The 22,484-nt window shown below is 37.6% G+C and overlaps 1 protein-coding gene across 5 annotated transcripts in view; it reads left to right on the top strand.

The window, feature by feature from the left end:
• Positions 1 to 1,319: 1,319 nt before the first annotated feature.
• pomt1 (protein-O-mannosyltransferase 1) overlaps positions 1,320 to 22,484 on the top strand; it is an 89,979-nt gene continuing 68,814 nt past the window's right edge. For 2 of the 5 annotated variants that reach the window (XM_057824925.1, XM_057824928.1), the window contains exons 1-3: positions 12,566 to 12,678; positions 20,233 to 20,378; positions 20,458 to 20,564. In XM_057824925.1, the coding sequence (XP_057680908.1) occupies positions 20,260 to 20,378; positions 20,458 to 20,564 (226 nt within the window). In that variant the 5' untranslated portion in view covers positions 12,566 to 12,678; positions 20,233 to 20,259. Of the gene's footprint in view, positions 1,757 to 12,549; positions 12,679 to 12,704; positions 12,954 to 20,232; positions 20,379 to 20,457; positions 20,565 to 22,484 lie in introns of those variants that run through there. The other 3 variants (XM_057824926.1, XM_057824927.1, XM_057824929.1) reach the window with 3 other exon arrangements.

Here is a 22,484-nt window from a genome sequence, read left to right as displayed (position 1 = left end):
GAAGTATTTTTGTTTGTTTGTTTTTATAATATAACCTGTGACCTGTACTACGAAGCCGGTATTCTGTCTTTTCAGGGTAACTTCGAGAGTAACTTCATCACGTTCAGCATAATTTATCGGCTAAACGGGACTACGAAAGGTGGATATGTTGAAACCGGAGAATGTTGCCATGGCAACACAGGCCACACGTCAAACCTGGTCGTCTCAGAGTTAGATCTTGCTTAACCCCAGGATTCCAATTAACGACTCTCTATTTAAACAGCACTCCTCCGCGGATGTGTCCTCTTAACAATGACAGCGTACCTGGACGACCCGTACGACATTGGCGCGCAGGTTTGTGAGGGGCTCTTTTCGGAGGGCACTGGTTTTTGGAGACCGCCAGAATCCGCTGGCGTACCCGGACGATGTTCTCCATGAAAGATATAGATTTTCAGCTGAGGGAATTCGTTACCTTTGCCAGCTGATCAAGGCGGACATCACTAACGTAACCCACCAAAGTCAGGCCCTCACGACCGCGCATCGTGTGCCTTTCCTTGTGCTCTTTCGCCAGCGGACAATATATGTATTCCATCAGTGATGCTGAATATCTGAGTAAGAACACTATGCTGTGCGATTCGGAAAGTTGTAGGAGTGGGGTATGGAAGCGTTTCAAATTGATTGTCGAAAATGCTTTACTGAAACTTGTGTCGGCTTCGCTGAATGTAAACGAATGTGGAGCTTTGCTCTCATTATTTGATAAACTTTTCCATCGTTTTTTTGTTGTGTAAATGCATTTACACAACACTGCATTTACACTCTTTAATAAAGAGCATATGACACGAGAAAAAAAGTCTAAAATGTCATTATTATGTGAATTAGAATAATATTTTGAGACGATTCGACTATATACAACAATTTAGCAAAGCACAGATGACGAGAAATTAGTCTTTTAATCTGCCGGTTAGCCACGCCCACCATTATAGGGCTTTAGCGTCCCCAACAGGTGGATGACGTCAGCGGTAGACTTGGCTCATTGATTTTACTATTCAGCCCATTGAGGGGAAATTATTCAGAACAAGGAAAACGCGACGAAGAAAGCCGCAAAATGTCATTGTTTCAGTCTCTCTACTCCAATATTTTTACAGGATATTCTTTTTGCCCAAGTATTTTTCCCCAATAGCTATATAAATGGCTTGAGAAGAACCAGTCAGCCCGTTGAGGGGGAACTACTCACAACGAGGAAAACGCGACGAATAGAGCGGCAAAATGTCATTGTTTCTGTCTCTTTACTTCAATATTTTTACAGGATACTCCTTTTATCCAAGTATTTTCCCCAATTGCTAAATAAATGGCATGGTCATGACAAATAACAGTCTTGTGCTGAATGGAATATGAAATAATAAAAATGCATTTATTCAGGACGACATGGCAAAATTACTCCATAATGGTCAAAACTGTCGACTTCACCTTTACTGTCGCACCTCCCGAACGATATTTTATGACACCTAAATCTGTCATTTCCCTTCCCCGGCTTCGGAGAATGTAAACAAACCAGAAGGCGTGACAGCTAGCCGACATGCTAACCCGAACCGAGTGATGTTTCAAAGTCTTCAAAGCGGAAAATCACACATAGCTATCCTGGATTATTTGACATGACGACCCGGTTGTCGAATGTCTTAGCGGATCGGCAAACCGCCCGGCGGAGAGCAATTTACAGTTCGTTCCCCGGAGGAGGGTGGCTGGAGCTAACGCAGCTAACGTGCTGCTGAGATCAAACGTAAGTAGTCCTTCATTTAAAGGACGTTTGTAGTGTTTACTTTGTAATCGCTGTATTCGTATTTGACATAATACAAAACAAGATGTTTACTCACTTCCTCGTAAGTCCAATGGTCCCACAGTAAATATCCACGGTGAATGGGAACCTTTTGAAACTCCAAAAAGGCGCATACGCCTCTCCCTCATACAGAATGATTTTTCTGCAGCCGTTTGGCTGGCGTGATGCGAAAAATAAACTCACCGGCCACTCACCTAATAAAGTGGCCGGTGAGTGTACATATATATATATATATATATATATATATATATATATACAGTATATAAACTTGTGTTTGATAGAACAATATGTCAATATGTTGCCATTGTAGATTCATGGCGCAATAAGCCCCCGAACTATTTTTAATTTGTCCGTTTTTCCCAAAAAATCCCCGTTTACAGACATCGCGCAACCACTTTTGTTTCAACCCAGCCATAAAACGAAGGTAATCATATTTATTATTCAAAATGTCATTTTTAGTTCAGAATCATTCATTGATGTCTAATATTTCGTTTTTTTTTTTTTTTTTTTTTTTTTAAAAAAGGACTTTAAAAATGATTCACTCGCATATTTTAAACTTTTAAACAAATTAGGTCACAATGAAAAAAAATGATGTCTGTAAAAAAAGTCATGGATATCTACCTCATAACTATCACTTATTTGTAGTATTTTTTGTTACTGTTGCATTTCCTCCGATATGTTAGATGATAAATAATGGATCCAAACAAAGAAAAATTGAAAAAAGAAAAAAAACTTTAAAAGGGTAATTATATTTTAAAAAGAAACTCTCAACCACTCCTTGATGTCTGCGATTTCTGCATCGCGACCTTTTTTATATTACCGTGTTTTACCCTTAAAATCCCCCAAAAATCCAGCTGAGGCAATTCACAGCTGTGTCTTGACACTCAGTAATACATGCTACATGGATTTCTTTGTATCGAAACAAGGTAAGGACGCAATCATATCTCATTAAAGTCATGGCGTCTGTAATTCTGCTCTCGTGTGCTTTCGCCTCCATATAGGGTTTTTCTGTTTAAATCTTTATTATTTTTTTAAATGCCCTCCTGTTCAAAAAAATTTAGATTTAAGCTTTACGACAATGTATCACACATGCATATCGGAGAATTTTGAAATTTTGCCAAATTGGGGGTCTCAGAGCGGAGCTTCAGGTCCCCTGAGTGTTTTCCGCCAAATATATGGTGGAAAACACAAGACTGAAAAAGCAGTTTCTGCTCTTGCGCCCCTCTTTAAAATAAACTACTGTATTTTAAGCCAAAAGAACTGTTGTGTTTGATAGAACAATATGTCTATATGCTGCCATAGCAGATTCATGGTGCATTAAGCCCCCGAGCTATTTTTAATTTGTCCGTTTTACCCTGGAAACCCCCGTTTACAGACGTTGCGCAACCGCTTTTGTTTCAACCCAGCCATAAAACGAAGGGAAGTAATTATGTTTATTTTTCAAAATGTCTGTCATTTTTAGCTTGGAATCATTAATTGATGTCTAATATTTGGTTTGAAAAAGCAAAACAAAACAAAAAACGACTAAATATTTACTCGCATATTTTAAACTTTTAAACAAATTACGTCACAATGAAAAAAATGGTGTCTGTAAAAAAGTCACGGATATCTACCTCATAACTATCGCTTAACTGTATTTTATTTGATACTGTCATATTTTCTCCGATATGCTAGTTGATAAATAATCAATCCAAACAAAGGGGGGAGGGGAATGTTTAAAAGGGTAAATATATGGGGTGAAAGTGGGCCAGAACGGTCAGGAACGCAGTTCCGCTATAAGATTCAGGGCCAGAACACAGTTCTGGTATATGATTCACGGCCAGAATGCTGTTCCAGTATAAGATTCAGGGCCGGAATGCCGTTCCGGTACACGGTGCTTTGATTCCGAAAATATAACGGCAACTGTCAAAACGCTATGTTAAAATTTTTTTTTTTTTAATGCTAAGCTTCCACATATGCATTTCATCTCCAAGAAGAAAACAATCTACCAACATCAGATTTACATACAAAAGTGTTAACAAGCATAATAAAGTGCTTGTGTAGCGTAATCCGTTTTCACCAATATTTATTATTGATTTTATTCCATGGACGGCATAGAGGTTTCCCCAGCTGCTGCAGTTATCTGAGTCTGACGATGATGAGTCAAGTCAATGTGCGAATGCACGCAGCAAAGCAAAATGCCTGGACTCATTTATCCATTCAATTGGCTGACATACTGACATGTGATCAGCAGACATAGTTTGCTCTGATTGGTTCAAATGTGCATGTTTTCTGGAACAGCAAAAAAAAAAGTTTTTTTCTGGAACAGCAAAACAAACAAAAAAAAAGCTGTTGAATTGATGTGAATAAAAAAGGGCAATGCAACATAAAATGGATCAAATCTTTAAGAGCAACGAAAGAGTTGAGGAGGCTTATTTATCATATTTAGTTTTACTTGCTCTGATGGGGAGGTTCAGAACATCTTAACTGTCAATGTGAACTTTGGACTTCTATTTGTTCATTTATGTTAGGCTACTTATTCATTTCCTATGATTTAAAAAAAGTCAATGTTTGTGCGATCTTCAAAATATATTCCATTTCACTCTGCATGATATAAGTAATTTGTACTTATTTTTCTGAATGTATGTTACTTATATCTTTATTATTTAAAAAAAAAAAAATGTTTACATTAACTTCAATTTTTAATATACATCCTATGTTCTTAAGTAGTTCAAATTGAGATTTGGCATTTAGTATGTGAGGAAATGAGGGAAAATAAAAATTAGGAGATGGAGGTTGGGGTTATTGCTGTTTTTGTAAACTTTTATTTTGCAAATCATTGAAAAAATACAATTTTGAATGGAAATCAGTTTTTGAATGTGTTATAGAAATAACTGCTAAAAAAGTTTTCTTTGCATTTCAGTAGTTTAAGAAGTTTGACTCAGCCCCCCCCCCCCCAAAAAAAGAAATAAAAATGTTAATTAATTAATTACATTTCTGGCTCCGTGGCGACCTTCACGTCGGGGAGTTCCGGCAAGAAATTCTAGCCACTTTCACCCCTGATCGTGACCCTTGTTATATTGCCATGTTTCACCCAAAAAATTCCCCCTAAAATTCAACTGGGGCCATTCACAGCTGTGACTTGACACTCAGTGATACATGCTGCATGGACTTTTTGGATCGAAACAAGGTAAGTACGCGATAATATTTCTTTAAAGCAGGGGTCCCCAAACTTTTTCCTGTGAGGGCTACATAACCTTTACCTTCTCAGATTTTTTTTTTTTATTGTTCAAGGGGCCGTGCCAAATGTGGCAGCGGGCCGTATGCGGCCCGCGGGGCGTAGTTTGGGGACCCCTGCTTTAAAGTCATGGCGTCTGTAATTCTGCTCTTGCGTGCTCTCACCTCCAGTTAGGGTTTTGTTGTTTAATTTGTTTTTTTAAATGCCCTGTTCAAAATTTTTAAGCTTTCCAATGATGTATCACACATGCATATTGGACAATTTTGAAATTTGGCCAAATTGGGGGTCTCAGAGCGGAACTTCAATTCACCTGAGTGTTTTCCGCAACACAGACAAGACTGAAAAAGCAGTTTCTGCTCTTGCACCCCTCTTTAAAATAAACTACTGTATTTTAAGCCAAAAGAAATGTTGTGTTTGATAGAACAATATGTCTATATGCTGCCATAGCAGATTCATGGCGCATTAAGCCCCCGAACTATTTTTAATTTGTCCGTTTTACCCTGGAAACCCCCGTTTACCGTGTTTTCCACCATATACGGTATTGGCCTGAATATAAGACAGCCCTGATTATAAGACGACCACCTCTTTTTCAAGACCCAAGTTTGAAAAAAGACTTTTTGAACACCAAAATATTTTTTGTACAGAAAATAATTACAGTACATCCGAAAAAAATTATTATAACAATATATTTGAGAGAAAAAGCATGTTATTTTGCCTCATTCAAATCTTAATATCTGAACATTTAAATGTGTAAACTAAAGTGCAATCACATTCGTAAATGAATGGCTTCTGGTTTTTGAAATGTAAATAAACCAATCTATTGTGATAAAACAACAAAATTGCAATAACTGAATTAACCATCAAAGTGAAGTCTAACTGTAATCATGAAACAAATCTGAATAAGGAAAAACATTGCAATAAATAATGCAAACTGGTGAAACTAAAAAAGTAGCTGAGATCTTTCACGACAGAACATCGCCCCAATGATATCTGGCGTCATCTAGCGTCGTGAATGGGTATAATGTCTAGACCGTGAATATAAGACGACCCCCTCTTTTTCAGTGTTATTTCAATGCAAAAAACACCGTCTTATAGTCGATCAATACGTGTGTATATATATATATATATATATATATATATATATAAACTTAAATAATCAAAATCTTAAATAATAAAAAAAAATCACATCATTAAAATTAATAGGTGCACTGTACTAAGATAAAAGCAGTTTTAAAATTAATAATAAATAAATAATTGTAAAAATTAAATAAAACTAAATGTGATAGATGCACTGTCATTTTAAAAAATGAAAGTAATTAAAAATATATTTTTTTTAAATGGCATGTTAAGATGTGTTCGATCATTTGGATGCACTGTAATTTAAAAAATAATAATAAAAATACATTCATAAAAATGTTGTTTTTTTTTAATGACGTAACACTAAAATGCATTATTATTATTTTGGGGGGTATTTTTGTGAACTGACCCTGTCTACTGCCCATAGCGGGGGTACGGGACCCTCGCGAGGAGGATAAGTATGGAGGTAGATTTGTGTCTTTATTATTCAATCCAAAAAAAAAAGTTGCTTTAATCAAACAAAAAGTTGCTTCAATCAAAATATATATTTTCAATCGAAGAAAAAAGGCAGTACAATCAAAAAAATATGTTTGAATGCAAAAATAATTTTGAAACTCAAAAAAATGAATTTGAAAACTTTTTCTTTGATTGAATTTTTTTTTTTTTTTTTTTTTTAATTAAAGTCAACTTTTTTTTTTTTTATTGAAACAACTTTTTTGATTGAAGTAATGTAGTTTTGCGTTTGGACCACATTTTGGCTAGGACATTTGTGTCTATTATTCAATCAAAAAATAAGTTGCAAAAAATATATATTTTCAAAAGAAAAATCACTTAAATCAAAAATTTTAAAAATTAAATCGCAGAAAAAAAGGTTTGAATGTGAAAAAAATATTTGAGACTCAGAAATTCGCATTTGAATACTTTATTTTTCATTGAAACTGTTTTCTTTGATTGAAGCAATCCTTTTTGTGTTTGAGCCATATTATGGGTAGGACATTTGTGTCTAAATCATTCAATCCCAATAAAAGTTGCTTCAATCAAAAAAACTATTTTTAATCAAAGAAAAAAATAATTTGCAAAAATATTTTGTGGGTGGAGGAAATGCGGCGTGGAAAATGAATGAATGAATGAATTTTGTGGGGGGAAATATTTGTTTTATTTGAAATATATATTTTATTGAAGTGTCACTTTTTCTGAAAAGGAAAAAGTTTTAAACTTTTTTTTTTTCTTTTGTTAAAGTGGAAGAAGTTTTGATCGCACTTTTTTTTCCGAAGTGGAAAAAGTTTTGGAGGCACTTTTTTTTTTGATTGAATCATTTTGACACAAAGATCCAACTTCACCGCTACTTCCGGCATGTTTGAGTGGCAGGTAACTACGCCAATGGCATAAAAGCATGAAGCAAGAATAATGGCCTCCAGGGCTCCATCCAGCCATCGGACTCTGCTCGAGTCCAAGCCGAAAATAGGGCACCGGTACAGGGGTGTGACATCGGCATCTCAACACGGTGCCCTGCTGCTTAATGTGATTCAACACGGGGAACTTCACCCGCTGACCTGACATGACGGTTGACAATCGGGGTCCAACCGGAGGTGCCGACGCACCGGTACAAGAGTGGCCGGCGAGTGGCCCGACACTAGCCTGCCCAGTAAGCGAGTGGACTACCGGCGAGTGACCGGCGTCCGCGCCGGGAGCCCCATCTCTTCAGCTTTGAATGAGTGTCGTGTCACTCGCGGGCTGTCCACTCGACAACCGGCCTCCGCGCCTGGGGGGTGATATCTGTGTCCCACCAGTGTCCCGCGACAGGGCACTCCGGTGAGATGCCGATGTCACACCCCCGTACCGGTGCCCTGTTTTTGGCTTGGACTCGAGCAGAGTCCGATGACTGGATGGAGCCCTGGTGGCCATTATTCTTGCTTCATGCTTTTATGCCATTGGCATAGTCACCTGCCACTCAAACATGTCGGAAGTAGCGGTGAAGTTGGATCTTTGTGTCAAAATGATTCAATCGAAAAAAGTGCCTTCAAAACGTTTTCCACTTCAAAAAAAAAAAAAAGTTTAAAACTTTTTGCCTTTCAAAAAAAGTGACACTTCAATAAAAAAATATATATATTTCAAACCATAAAAATATGTTTTAAAAAATATATATTTTTGCAAATGATTTTTTTCTTTGATTAAAAATAGTTTTTGGGATTGAAGCAACTTTTATTGGGATTGAATGATTTAGACACAAATGTCCTACCCATAATATGGCTCAAACACAAAAAGGATTGCTTCAATCAAAGAAAACAATGTTAATGAAAAATAGTGTTCAAATGCGAATTTCTGAGTCTCAAATATTTTTTCACATTCAAACCTTTTTTTCTACAATTTAATTTTTTAAATTTTTGATTTAAGTGATTTTTATTTTGAAAATATATTTTTTTTTGTTTGAAGCAACTTATTTTTTGATTGAATAATAAAGACACAAATGTCCTAGCCAAAATGTGGTCCAAACGCAAAACTACATTACTTCAATCAAAAAAGTTGTTTCAATTAAAAAAAAAAAACTTGACTTCAATTAAAAAAAAAAAAAATTTCAATCAAAGAAAAAGTTTTCAAATACATTTTTTTGAGTTTCAAAATTATTTTTGCATTCAAACACATTTTTTTAATTGAAGTGACTTTTTCTTCGATTGAAAATATATATTTTGATTGAAGCAACTTTTTTTTTTTTTTTTGAGGGTTAGGGTTAGGTTTTTGTTTTTTTGATTGAATAATAAAGACACAAATCTACCTCTGTAGATAAGTGCCTTGGAAAATGAATGAATGCATTGTTGCATATTGTGGTTCGTTTGGAATCGATTCCTGGTGACAGTTGGATTTAAAGGGCAACTGAAGAGCTTTCCGGATTTTGGTGTAATTTTACGAGTATAAACTTTGGACGAGTTCGTCAAAACAACCATGACATTATCAACAGGTAATTGCAAGGATAGTTTGCGTTTTTTTTAGTTTTTTTTGCACTCCGTTAAATGTCCCTTCCCAAACCCGGAAGTGTGACGTAAATTCCCTGACGCAACAGAAGACTAGTATCCACAGCTAGCATAGCAGCAACGACTATATCAGTGATATTTCCACCAAAGGTAACCATTCAGGATCGCTCTTTCGTGACGCTACCGATGGCAAAGGCTCCCAGGAAAGATGATCTAAAATTAATCCCTACATGTTTGAACCTGAGGCGTCAGATGACGACGACTTACTTGACACAGAAGATGTCGTCATGACGCCAATTGACAGCTCGACACTTCACGAACGGGAGAGTAAGTGGTAAGCCTAAGTCCAGCATTGTGATTTTTCTATTTGAGAGAATGCGATTACATGGTTCTATTTATTTTCCATGCTCTCCACATAGCTAAAACCGGATAATAGGTAATGGGACAGCTCCTACCGATCTAAATATGGTAAAGCTAGCCCAAATGTGGCTTAATAAATGATATGTTATTGATTTTTCAAAAGAAATGACAAAACGATGTTGCTGTAAACCATCAAGTAATTACCCTTCCAAGAGTATGCCTGTGTCGTCAGGAGATCCCAGACGTGAGAGCCAAACTTGAGGTGGCTGAAGCACTGACAGGGGCATGAATTACATTGAAAACTAAAACCATAAATTGTAAACAACTGTGACATAGTTTATTGACTGTTTAATGTATTCTATTGGTATATAATATATTGTAATTATATAAAATTCTGAAACAATATTCAATAGGCCACAATAATAAATGTTACCAGATTTACAGTGCTGCTCAAAAGTTTGTGAACCCCCTCAACATTTTGGAATTTTCTATTATTTCAACCTGATTTCCTAATCAATCAATTCAGTAGTTTTTTTTTTTGTTTTTTTAACAGTTGTGTTGTCGAGACTAAATTAAAAAGAGTTTTCATCAACTGATGTAGGTGCAAAATTGAACTGTTTGGTCACAACCAAAACCGCCATGTCTGGCGAAAAGTCAACACTGCATACCACCAAAAGAACCTTCTCCCAACAGTGAAGCATGGAGGTGGGAATGTCAAGATCTGGGCTTGCTTTTCATCCTCAGGACCTGGACAACTCCACATAGTCCAGGGAATCATGAATTCTGAGGAATATTGTCAAATCCTAGAACATAACCTGACGCCATCTGTTTTGAAGTTAAAGCTTGGCAGAAGGTGGATCATGCAACATGATAATGATCCAAAGCATTCCAGCAATACAACCAAGGAATGGCTGAAAAAGAAGAAGATTCGTGTTCTGGACTGGCCCAGTCAAAGTCCTGACCTAAATCCCATTGAAATGCTGTGGCGGGACCTGAAGCGAGCAGTTCATGCCAGACGCCCATCAAACCTCTCTCAACTGACTGCGTTCTGCAAGGAAGAATGGGCAAAAATCCCCCAAAGTAGATGTGAGAGGCTGATTAGTCACTACAGAAACCGTTTGGTTGAGGTAATCTCTGCAAAAGGAGGCGCAATATCCTATTAACTGAAGGGGTTCACATACTTTTGCACACATGATATCTGAGTTTTTCTTAAATCAACCACTTTTGTTAAATAAAGAATGACAATATAACTATTTCTTTTGTTTCAGTCCATTATTTGGAATGTTAGTATTGTGGATTTGGGTATAACTTAACATTTAATAAGGTTATTTTAGTTTTTTTTACAAAAAATCTGACCATCGCTGTGGGGTTCACAAACTTTCGAGCAGCACTGTATGTTGAATCAGCATCAGCTTTCGCTGTCAGATTGTGACACAACATAGAAAGCTAAGTTATACCAAGCAAACAATGGCACACATCAAAGAACATAAATTTAGTAAGAAACACAAAGTTAGGATAGCAACGGACTAGCGCAACATTGAAAAATGATAATGGCAGTGGGAAATATGTATTTACTCTTTTCTGTAGCATTAAGTGTTCTCTATACGAAGATAAATCATTATCATTAAAATATGCAGGTAACTAGATTTTTCTTTTAAAAAATGTGTACTGTATATATGACTAGTTTATGATTTCATTTCATCAAAATTTTATATTTATTTCTCCTAAATCATCGTCATCTGATGTCGCAGACGGAAGAAATTCAGCATCTGGCAAGGCCTCATAGGATCTCTTCAGTCGTCACCGCTGGACACCGCATCATTTGGGTCATCATATGACTCGACCCACTCTCTTGATTTTGGGAAACTGGGTGGAGACTGGGTTTCCGCCGCTTAATTTTTTTAATGTTTGGCTTCCTGGAAAAAAATAAAATAAAATCACATTTGAATTTACATAATACCTATTGATATAGTAATAAAATCAAATGAGTAGACCTGTCAGCAAACCTATCTACTTATGACAGGGCAACAGCAACAACAACAAAAAAATGTCGCGCTTCAACAAACAGGCAGTAGGAGTCCCCCTCGTTTATCAACAGAAGTGGATCAAATTTTAGAATCATAAAAGCCATTAAGGGTCTCTACTTACGTCTTTGTAAAACCAAGGTTGCATTGTTGCAGGTTTTCAAAGCTGTCGTCGCTGAAATGATGAAAACAATGAGCCAATTGGGGACCTGTATGCATGCTCAGAAAAACGATCCAAATCTTTGCAGGAGATGTTTTTTTGGACCACTCTTAGAGTCTCGAGTCTTCCTGTGAGGAATTCATCGCTACACATCGAGATGGCATGACGAATCTCGCGAGTAAAACCCAGAAAATGTTTGCAATATATGGCGAGGATAGCGTGGTGCTATATTTCCGTGTTCAGAGTGGTGGCGAGGCTCCCTGGAAGTCACGTCATCAGATAGCGGTTGGCAGTATGGCGCGTCCCTCGTTGGTATGGTGTTGCTATGGCCATAACTCAAAAACTACGCGGTCAATTATTTATTTATTTTTTTTTTATGTGACTTTTTCAGACAGCAAATGATGCATTTAATACAATTCAACTGAGTAAAACACTCAAGAGCGAAATCCGAAAAGCTCTTCAATTGCCCATTGATTCTGCTTTTGGCACCCATCCCTAATCCCAAAATTTTACCCAGAATGCTCTTTGAATTATTTTCAAACTCGGACAGGTATTTCTTTTGACAAACGGGTATTGTAGACGTTTAATGAATAAATATATTAATGATGGGGTTTGTTGATATGAAAATACAATACAGTACTGTAGTTTAGTTGTATTGTTCAGTATATCATTCCTGCTGACCACCAGAGGACCTTTTCTATGAACTACATCTCCCATGATGCATTTCGGTGAAACTGCAGTGATACCTACACAATGTGTCTGCCACTGTTGATTTTTTTTTTTTTTTCTGGTTAAAATATCAAAAAATAAATAGAGTTGTATAAACGGGAAACATTTCATCTTGAACGTGATGTTTACATTCCGGCTGCTTTTTATTGAACTGGGCGAGTTTTACAAGGCTGGAAACTGTCTTCCCCATCTGGCAACCTCGCTGAATAGCGACACCAAGAAGTAGAAGAAGAGAGAAGCCGTCGCCAACTCTCGGGGTAGCGGCAAAGCACCGACTTTCGACCCGGTCCACCTGGACGCGATGAACCGTTTGGCCTGACGTCACCGCCGTGAGTACATTTCTCAGCACCGACAGCTAGCCAGGCTAATGCTAGCGGCTGACCGCCTTTTCTTCTCGTCACTCTGATCACTTATGGTCACTATGGTAGTAGGCCCGCCCCCTAGCTCCAAAATGGCGTCACCCCAGCCCCGCATGCCCTCTTGTGGCAAGCCTTGAAACTATCGTCACAGAAACTTTGTTGTTTACTCCAAATTCTGGGTCATGGTTTTGTTTTGAAGCTGACTACATTGCGGATACACCAATGCTAATTTCAAGAACAATGAGGTTGGCTAAGGTCACTTATTTAAATAATGGGGACTTTTCAAAGTGATAATGGATGGTGTAAAATTACATATAGATGTGATTTTTACTTGCTAGCTTGTTGTTTATGTTTTATATTACTTGTGTATGAAATATGAAGTTGCCATGGTGATGCCTTCGGCCTAGCCATATTGGCTCATAGGCATATGCCTGTAGATATGGTTTTGAACTCCATTCTATTCTGCTGAGCGCTACAATCTATCTAAATTGTACGTAATGGCACCTAACAGATTTCTTTCATATTTTAATGTTATTTAGATTAAGGAAATCAGCATGTTCCTTATTATTGTCAGACGAAGAATGTATCAAGTGTGCATTTTTTTAAATGTAGGTCATTTTACTGGTAAAAAGTCACTCATTGTAAGTAGGGATGTCCCGATCCAGGTTTTTGCACTTCCGATCCGATACCGATATTGTTTTGCACTTCCGATCCGATACCGATACTGGCCGATACCGATACCGACCTATCTGAGCATGTGTTAAAGTTTAAAGTTATTTAGCCTCCCCACTTAGTTGTCAGACTCATGTTGAAAAAGGTTTTAGTACCCTTGATAACAACTAGCCAGCTGAATTAGGTGAGTTTGAATAACAAGAAACTGACCTGTTTATTCAGTGACAAACACAAAACATTATAAATAACAAACAGAAATGGCATAGTCAGTCAGTAAAACGTGCAAATAATATTGTAAACTGTCTTAAAAAAGCAAAGCACACCAACAACCTCAGTGGAAAATCCCAAAAATCCCCCAAGCTATTAGATGCTTTTAATGTTTCGTGCATTAGTTACAAAAATTGTATAAAAAGCCTCTCAGGTTTAAATAAACGACTATTTGAGTATCAAGTTAACATTTTAAAACAGTAAATAAAATACTCAAGTCCCCATTCTGTATCAGCAGCTTTAAACTACATTCAATTTATTTAATTTTGCGAATCAACTGTTAAAGTTGTTAAAATTGCTCCCGTTATTCCATAATTTCCCTTCTGTCTACTTTTGACATGTTTTAAAACTGTTTTGAAGATAGATTCAAGTCAAGATTTTGCCGATTAAGGAGTATTTTAGATAAAAAGTGAATTAGGTTCGCTTGGAAGGTTCACAACAGCCTACTAGGGAAGTCTTCTGCTTTAAGATGGCGGCTGTTGCTAACGCCGTTGAGTCTGTCATTTTGCATCTAGGGTAAATATCCAAGGTGAATGGGAACCTTTTGAAACTCCAAAAAGGCGCATACAGAATGATTTTTCTGCAGCCGTTTGGCTGGCGTGATGCGAAAAATAAACTTATTAATCCGCAAAATCAGCTGAATCCTTCGTCCTCATACACAACAGTACGCTGTATAGTGAAGAGGACGTCTTCTACCGTACACGTCACAGCGCCCTCCTCCTCAATGCAAGACCGAAGCCGGAAGTCACTCATTTTCATGGGGCGGGATTCAAAAAGCTAAATAAATATAGCGATCGCTTCCACACACATCCAAGCAGTCCATGTCATTCAGGAGCATAAAATACCGCGTGTATTATGAAATAAACATGCTTTTTCATGTCACATGCACTTTAAGATGGTGGCTGTTTACTAACGCATCTGGTTTTCAATACTTCAATGTTGCTCACGCAGTCGTGTCTGTCGTGTAGCATCTGGTTCTATATACATATGATATCTATTATCTCCAGTGAAACGAAGTTGACGTAGTTTGTTGCGGCCGTCAGCAGAAGTCAGGTATTCTTGTGTTTTTTATCCAGCGGCATGAGTTGAGCTAAAGCCGTGAGTTGAGCATTGGCATTACCCGGGTCTTAGACAAGTTATGTTTACTTTCGGGACGCAATGCGGTCAGTTTCTCACCGCATTGCGTCCCGAAGACCGCGCTGTGTATTAGTTCCGCTTTACTTGACATATTTAAATCATCGGAATTTGGATGTTTGTGAATCATTCTCGAATCTTCAGCGGCCGAATCGCATGTTGGATGGTGCGTCTTTACTCACGTGAGATAATGGCTCATCCAGAATGAATTCTTCGGCAATGACTCTTGTTATTCCCTGGGCTTTGGGACTGTCGAGTGCCAGTTTGTCACGCATAGCAAAAGTTTCTGCCAGTGTTAGTTGCGTAGGACCTTTCTTTTTGTCTTCGGTTTTCTTAACATACTCCTCATATTGTTTGTGGTGGTATTTCGCTAAATGCTTGATTAGGTTGGTTGCATTAAAACTTCTTACAGCTTTACCACTACGCTTGACTTTATTGTGGCATATGTTGCTCTCTGCCTCTTCGTCTTTGTCGTCCTTTAGGGTGAAATGATCCCACACAGCTGACATTTTTACCGATAAAGTCTCTGGGTAAATTGGGAGACGGTAATGTAGATGTAGTGTGTTGAAGGTGTGCCGTAAAATGCGGACCGGATTTTAGGGAAAACCGAAGCAAAAACTGGAATGGATTATGTAAATCGGTGAAACCGGACTTTAAAAAAAAAACTGGATTGGAAGTCTGGATCGGAATTTTGCCTGTGTTCCGATCCAATACCGATACGCATTTTTTTGCCCATATCGGCGTCCGATCCGATCCAAATATCGGATCGGGACATCTCTAATTGTAAGGTCACAGGTTCGGTAATATGCCATTATTTTTCAGGAATACAATAATAAATACATTCCAAACAAGATGATTTGACAGAAAATGTGGCCCTATTTGTGAATCCTTATTGTGATTGGGAAGAGGTCGAGGTTGTGCCTAATTAGGTCAAAGGTCAAGTTTTTGGTCATATGTCAAGAACATGTCAAAGAATATTTACTGAAAATGTGATTTAAAAAAATAAAAATTGACTGAGGAATAGCTTAAAAAAAAAAACTGAAAAAGATGACTTCTAAATCTTTTTCCAAGTGCCTAATTGTGGTTAGGTTAATTAACTAAGTTAATAACTCTAACTAAGGTTAATTATTAGTGATGCACGATAATGCATTTTTCAGCCGATACGGATAACCGATAATTTCCTCCTCGTTCCAATCGATAACCGATAATGTCAAGCCGTTAATTTTATTAAAGATTTATGTAAAATTTTAAAGTATACACAAGAGAAAATATTGCTGTGCAAAAATAATATTGCTCTTTTTTTTTCAACATCAAATGTGAACAAGTAGTAGTAGTAGTAAATTCCAACATCTAAATAAAGACAGATTGTCTGACATTGTGTAATGGTAAACTTTTGGCAACAATTACTTACGGAGTAAATACATAAGATGCACAAAAATGGCTTTAAAAGTATGCCATTCCTAAAGTATAACATTACTACACAGCAAAAACACAGCTCCTTAAGACTAGTTAAAGTCCCTTGTTTTCAGTGTAAATCTATTGGAAATAAGTTAAATTAACTGCCAGCACTTCAAGTATATTTCACTCAGATTTCTTGAAGAAAAATGGCCAGCTGAAAATGAGATTAACAGCCTTATTTTAAGCAATAAATTATTATACATAATCCTAAAAAAAAAAAAAAAAACTTGTCAGAAATGTTCTTTATTCAAGAATATGTATGGTTCAAAACATTATTTGATTTAGGTGAAAATGACCTTATTTTTTTTAGATGTTTGGGCTTAATAAGAACAAATTGCAATATTTAGTTCAAGTAAGTTGAATAATCTGGCGCATTCAACTAGTCTTCAACACTCAAACAAGATGGGGAAAATTATTTGACTAGATTTAAGAAGAATGATCTGATTAAGACGTCATAAATTTAAAGCGTACTGAATGCATTACTGACTGGATGACTTCTTTGTGTCGTTTGGTGCATGTTACAATTATCAACTAACCACTGTGCCGTCATGATAAACATGGTTTGTTGACATCACCTGTGTAAATGTCCGTGGTAAAACTGATGTGATCGGCATGTCTTTCACGAAGAATCGTGGTCGTATAAACTGCATTATTTTTTCATCCAGGGATTTGGCTATCAGGTCATTTCGGGAATTTCCTCCCGCCTGTGCCCTTCAGTCCGCCCGGCTGCCAAATTAGCACCCGCGCCAGGCCTCTGTCTTGAACTGGAGTGGCGGCGGCAGCTAAGTTCGTACCGGATATCCGCCCGCCCCGGCCGGCTTGCTGCGGCGCATTCGGTGCATGGCTCTGCTCTCATCCTCTACCCGCCTAGGGCGAGGCGGCGGCCTGCCGGACCGGCGGGCTCCGTCGGAAGACAGCTACTTGTCAACTATCGATCTCGTGAGGTGTTTAGCCATAGATGGGAGTTTACCACTCGCTTTGGGCTGCATTCCCAAACACCCCGACTCCGGGAGGACCGCAGCGTCTCTGTGTCGTCACAAGCCTTGTAGCTTCCTTTATAGTTTATTTGTTAACAATAGCTTTAGCATTCGTGCTAGCAGCAGCCTCATATTCGTTCCAAAAATCATTGTGATGCAGTTTTAAATGGCTGCTGGGTTAGTGCTAGTGGTGTTCAATGAGGACGCTTTCTTTAGGCCTTGAGGAACTGCTTTGTAGATGGCGAGAGCATCGTTTATTTCATTTCACACACGGGAAAAGCAACGCACGCTAGTGAGAGCGCCTCAACAGTGTCAACACTGATGTGTAACACCGCCTCCTCTATGACGCCGTACTCCTAAACCCCTCCTCCCACAGGGGCTTCAGAGAGGGGAGGGGTTGAGCAGGCGGCAGTGAAGAAGTGGAGAAAACTGCTTGGTTGCGCACATTTGGAGGCTAAATCAAGTATATAATTATCGGATTGCATTATTGGTTGATTTTTTTATTATCTGTATTATCTGTGTGACGTCATAATTGCCATTATCGGCCGATAATTATCGGTAGCCGATATTATCGTGTATCTTTATTAATTATGGTTAACAAGACGAGTGTGTCCTGTTTATGTGCTTTTCTTGGATAGCAGTAGTGATGGCAGCTTGAAATTGAATCTCCAAAACGTGCTTCGAACCAATGACGTATATTTCCATTGAACCACTGCTCCTGAGCTTGCTTCAAATCACGTGACGTATGAAACGGGAAATGTTTTGTTTCTGGAGTGAAACACCCCTATCGGTTCATAATCCAATCAGGGGGGTCAAAGACACTGGCTGTCTCGATTCGGACAAGTGATTGGCTAAGGTGATTTGAATTCTAGCATTTCATTACTTCATTACTGCGCAAACAAATGTAAAATTTGTGGGCCTGTGTCGTCATGGTTTGTGTGCATTGTTGCTGTTGAGTAATTATATTTATTATTCAAAATGTCATTCTTAGCTTTGAATCATTAATTGATGTCTAATACTTAGTTTTTAAAAAAACGACTTCAAAAAATGATTCACTCACATATTTTTAAATTTTAAACAAATTACGTCACAATGACAAAAATTGTGACTCTAAACAGTTCACGGATATTTACCTCATAACTATGGCTTTGTTGTATTTTTTTTGTCACTGTCACATTTTGCCATATTTTAGATGATAAATAATTGATCCCAAAAAAAACGTTTAAAGGGGTAAATATTTGAAAAAGAAAATCTTGAGCACTCCTTTTTTGTTCTGTCAAAAAAGCATGTCATGGTCCTGAGGTAACGGTTACATCTTTTTCATATGTGTCCTTGTCCTTTCACCCAACGACAATGAAATGACAACGAGTGGGGAAATCATCTTTTAAGAAATTGACAAAATAAAGTTTGTTTCGAAGTGAAGTGTTTGTTATTTATTATGCACCGGGATGGGCGTTGAAAACCTTTTTTTGTAATTGAGAAACTTAAAGAAAATTTCAAAGGTCTTAAAAATGTGTATTTTTAATATACCTGATTTGAACTACTTTTCAGGTGTCAAAAATGCCCTCCTGTTCAAAATTTTTCTTTCACTAGAAAATAGAGATTTGAAGTTTTCTTTATCGTACTTGCATATAGGAAAATTTTGAAATTTGGCCAAATTGGGGGTCTCAGAGCAAAACTTTCCGCCACCTGAGTGTTTTCTGCCATATAATATAAATACCACTACATGGTACCACTACATTTCCAATTCATTATTATTATTCTGATTTGTATTTATAATTGATTTTGTTTTTCTGTGTAATTGCCATTCGTAATAGTATTCATGAAGGATTTAGCGTAAGTTTTTGGGCTGTGGAACGAATTCATCGAATTATAATGTATTCTCATGGGAAAATCCCGCTCGTCACATGAAAATTTCGATTTACAAACCAGGTCCTGGAAAAATTTTAATTTATCCAATGTAATCATGCGTTAATAAAATTAAAGGCTTCAAAGAAAACTAGGGATGTCCAGATTGCATATTTTTGTACCCGAGTCAGTCACCTGATTTTGAGAATCTGCCGATACCGAGTCCTGATCCGATACCGGAAAAAAAATGGTAGATTCTATACTTTTATTCTTGCAAGCCACTTTCGAAATTTTTACTTGTGCAATATTCAATGCCTTCACTGTCAACTGCTGCTACTTCAATTATTTGCTCTGCCTGAACATAGGACTACCTCATACCTATTTTATATTTATTTAGATTTTATACTTTATTATTACAAGCCACTTTTGAGATTTTTTTTTACTTGTCCTGCACTGTAAAGGGAGATGCTCCACAATTTTATTGTACAACTGTATAATGACAATAAAGGGCTATTCTATTCTATTCTATTCTATTAAATAGCTAACTCCAGGGCACTACTGACCAAGAAAAGCAGCAGCCGCTCTACAAGCATGAAGCAGAATAACATAAATGTATTTTTTAATTAAAAACCCGATGCTTTTCACCCGATTCTGATCCTCTGAAAAATGGTGCAATTGTCCCGATTTCCCATCATGTGATCAGATCAGGACATCCCTAAACAAACATTAAAAAAAAAAAAAAAAAGTGCTAAGAAGTAAATATAAAAAATTATTTTTTAAAAATCATTTAAATAAAATTATTTAAAATTATTTATTAAAGTTTTAACAAATTATTTTTTTTTAAAATAACTGGGGGGGGTGTCAAATCAGAGGTGCCTATGAGTGATTTGCTCCGGGGATTTTGTTAATTGACTTTTTTGTGTTTGTTTTATTTGACGTAGCATAACTCTTTGTCTGCTATCGATGGCAATAGATGTCCAATCCATGTTAACCGAGCGGTTCAATCCCTTGGTTGAAATGGATTGGGCGTCAATCGCTGTTTTCAATATCAATTTCCCACTTTGTCCAACTACCACAACACATACTCTGTGACCTGACGTGGCAGTCAATAAGCGAAGCTAATAGATGTCTACTATCCCTGACAAAACACCCGGTTCTTGTCGTCCAGTTTCAACAGCGTGCGTCGTCGTCGAGGATGGCGGCGCCACGGCTCCCCCTAGTGGTGCAGGCCCACGTGGACTTGCCGCTGCTTATGGTCACTCTGCTTGCCTTTTGGACCAGGATGGGGCGTCTTGCGTACCCCAACTCCGTCGTGTAATGCTCACGCTATGAGGCAAAAGATGTAACAGGACAGGGCTCGCAATAACGCATGCGCGTGTGTTTGTGTGCTCAGGTTTGACGAGGTCTACTACGGCCATTTTGTTTCTCTATACATGAAGAGAATTTTCTTCATCGACGACAGCGGACCGCCGCTCGGTCACATGATCCTGGCGCTGGGAGGTGAGTTACCAATGATACCGTCATGTAGGCCTGTCGCGATAACAAATTTTAGTGTGCGATAATTATTCTCATAAATTATTGCGATATGCGATATTATTGCCCCCCCAACCCCCCAATTTTTTTTTAACCAATTTACAATAACACAGTGAGAATACAGTATATATTAATAGATCAAGTACACCCATTTAAACGCGATAAATATTTACTCTTAAATTCAAAAATACTTTTTAAGAAATCACAACTACAAACAATAGACCATGCCTCTTAAGTAAAAAACAGCAATATTGATACCGCACAGAAACACAGAATAAATAAAATGTGTTTAAAAAAAATTGCACTTAATAACTTAAGCATTTAGGCAAATGAAAACTTTTCCCGTCATAGCTTCTTTAATGGTGTTCCATAGGGATGAAATGATACAGTTAAGTCATGGTTTGGTACGATTTTTAATATGGGGGACACAAGTTTCGATCCGATTCAATAAATTTAATGCTCTGGAAAAAAAAAACCAATTATATATTTTTTTTCTTTTTTTTTTTACAAGCAAACGAGCAAAAATTAAATTGCCATCATATAAACATGCATTTTAGGGCATAATATTTATGTGCTTACTATCCTACTGATCTGAAAAATTTTTGTATAAAAGTGCTCGGAACAATCTTTACTGTTTGTAAAGTGAGGCAGGGCACACTGTTGATTGCTACAGCTCTCTTAGCAGTTAGGTTTACTACATGAGCAAGACATCCTATTTGTGGTCCGAATCCATCTGTGTCACGTACTGAATTAACAATATTTGCAACATTATCTATAGTCACTGGTATGGATTGATTTGGCCTTCTTAACTTCCATTCAGTCGTGACAGTTTAGAATTCATCGATGTAGTATATGGACTATGTGTCCCATAATCACTCTGGGCTCACGTAGCCAATGGCATGGGACGTAGTGCATCTAGTTTGCCATTTCATGATATCTAATGTTAGCAAGCGCCGCTGTAGTCACGTCTGCTCATTACTACACAACACCAGCATATGATGTAATGACAATCGACTTTCATAAACAGGACGAGTTTGAAGCAGCTGTTCGTTGTCAAAGCGAGGTTGTTCGTAGCAGCCAAGTCAGTAACAATATTTTGGCGGACTTCGTTGTAAATATTCGGCGTTGTGCCGAAAAATAGCCGCCCCGCGTGAAATGTCAATCCTGACGGGAGCGCCCACACGTCAACAATACCGGCGCGCCATAGATGGTCCACAGTCACACCGGAGCACTAAGGCGGCCGGTATACGTTGAACAATAGGATATAATGGGAACGATTGGCTCCGGCGCTAGTTTTTGCCGGATTGAACGAAGATGCATTTTGGCGAACTTTTAACAGCACGTCTGCCGCACGCGCGCACGCACGTGCACGCGAGGCGATAAATCGCAGCAGAAAAATTACCGCCTTCATTTTTATTTATCGCGCGATAAATGGAATTATTGCATATTGCGACAGGCTTACTGTCATGCCTTTTGTCTAAAATGACAAAAGTATGAATGAATATAGCCGCACAAGAAGCTTGAGTTCAGCCTACATCCTTTTGCACTTCTCAATTTTTAGTACACGAGATGAAGCTAGTCACTTAAATAGCAACTCTCCATTTCCTATGGAGTGATAACCTGTCATGTTGAAATCAATGTAGGAAACAATTTAAATTTCAGTATTTTGTTTTATGGAAATTAATTTTTAAAAATCCAGTGTGATAATTCCGTTATCTTAGTTATAATTTTCTTGATTTTTTTTTTTTGCAGTTGCTGAACATTTTGGAATTTTTGTTTATTCCGTTTATTTTAAAACAAAAAAGTTTCCCTCTCACCTGTCACGAGGTGGTATCTGTTTCATCCTCAAGTCTCTACCAGAGGCCTGGAAATTTGAGGTTTCTGCAT

This window comes from Corythoichthys intestinalis, chromosome 20 (assembly GCF_030265065.1).
Source record: "Corythoichthys intestinalis isolate RoL2023-P3 chromosome 20, ASM3026506v1, whole genome shotgun sequence".
Lineage (NCBI taxonomy): Eukaryota > Metazoa > Chordata > Actinopteri > Syngnathiformes > Syngnathidae > Corythoichthys > Corythoichthys intestinalis.
Note: the sequence above shows the minus strand (reverse complement) of the source record. Positions and strands in the feature narration are given on the sequence as shown.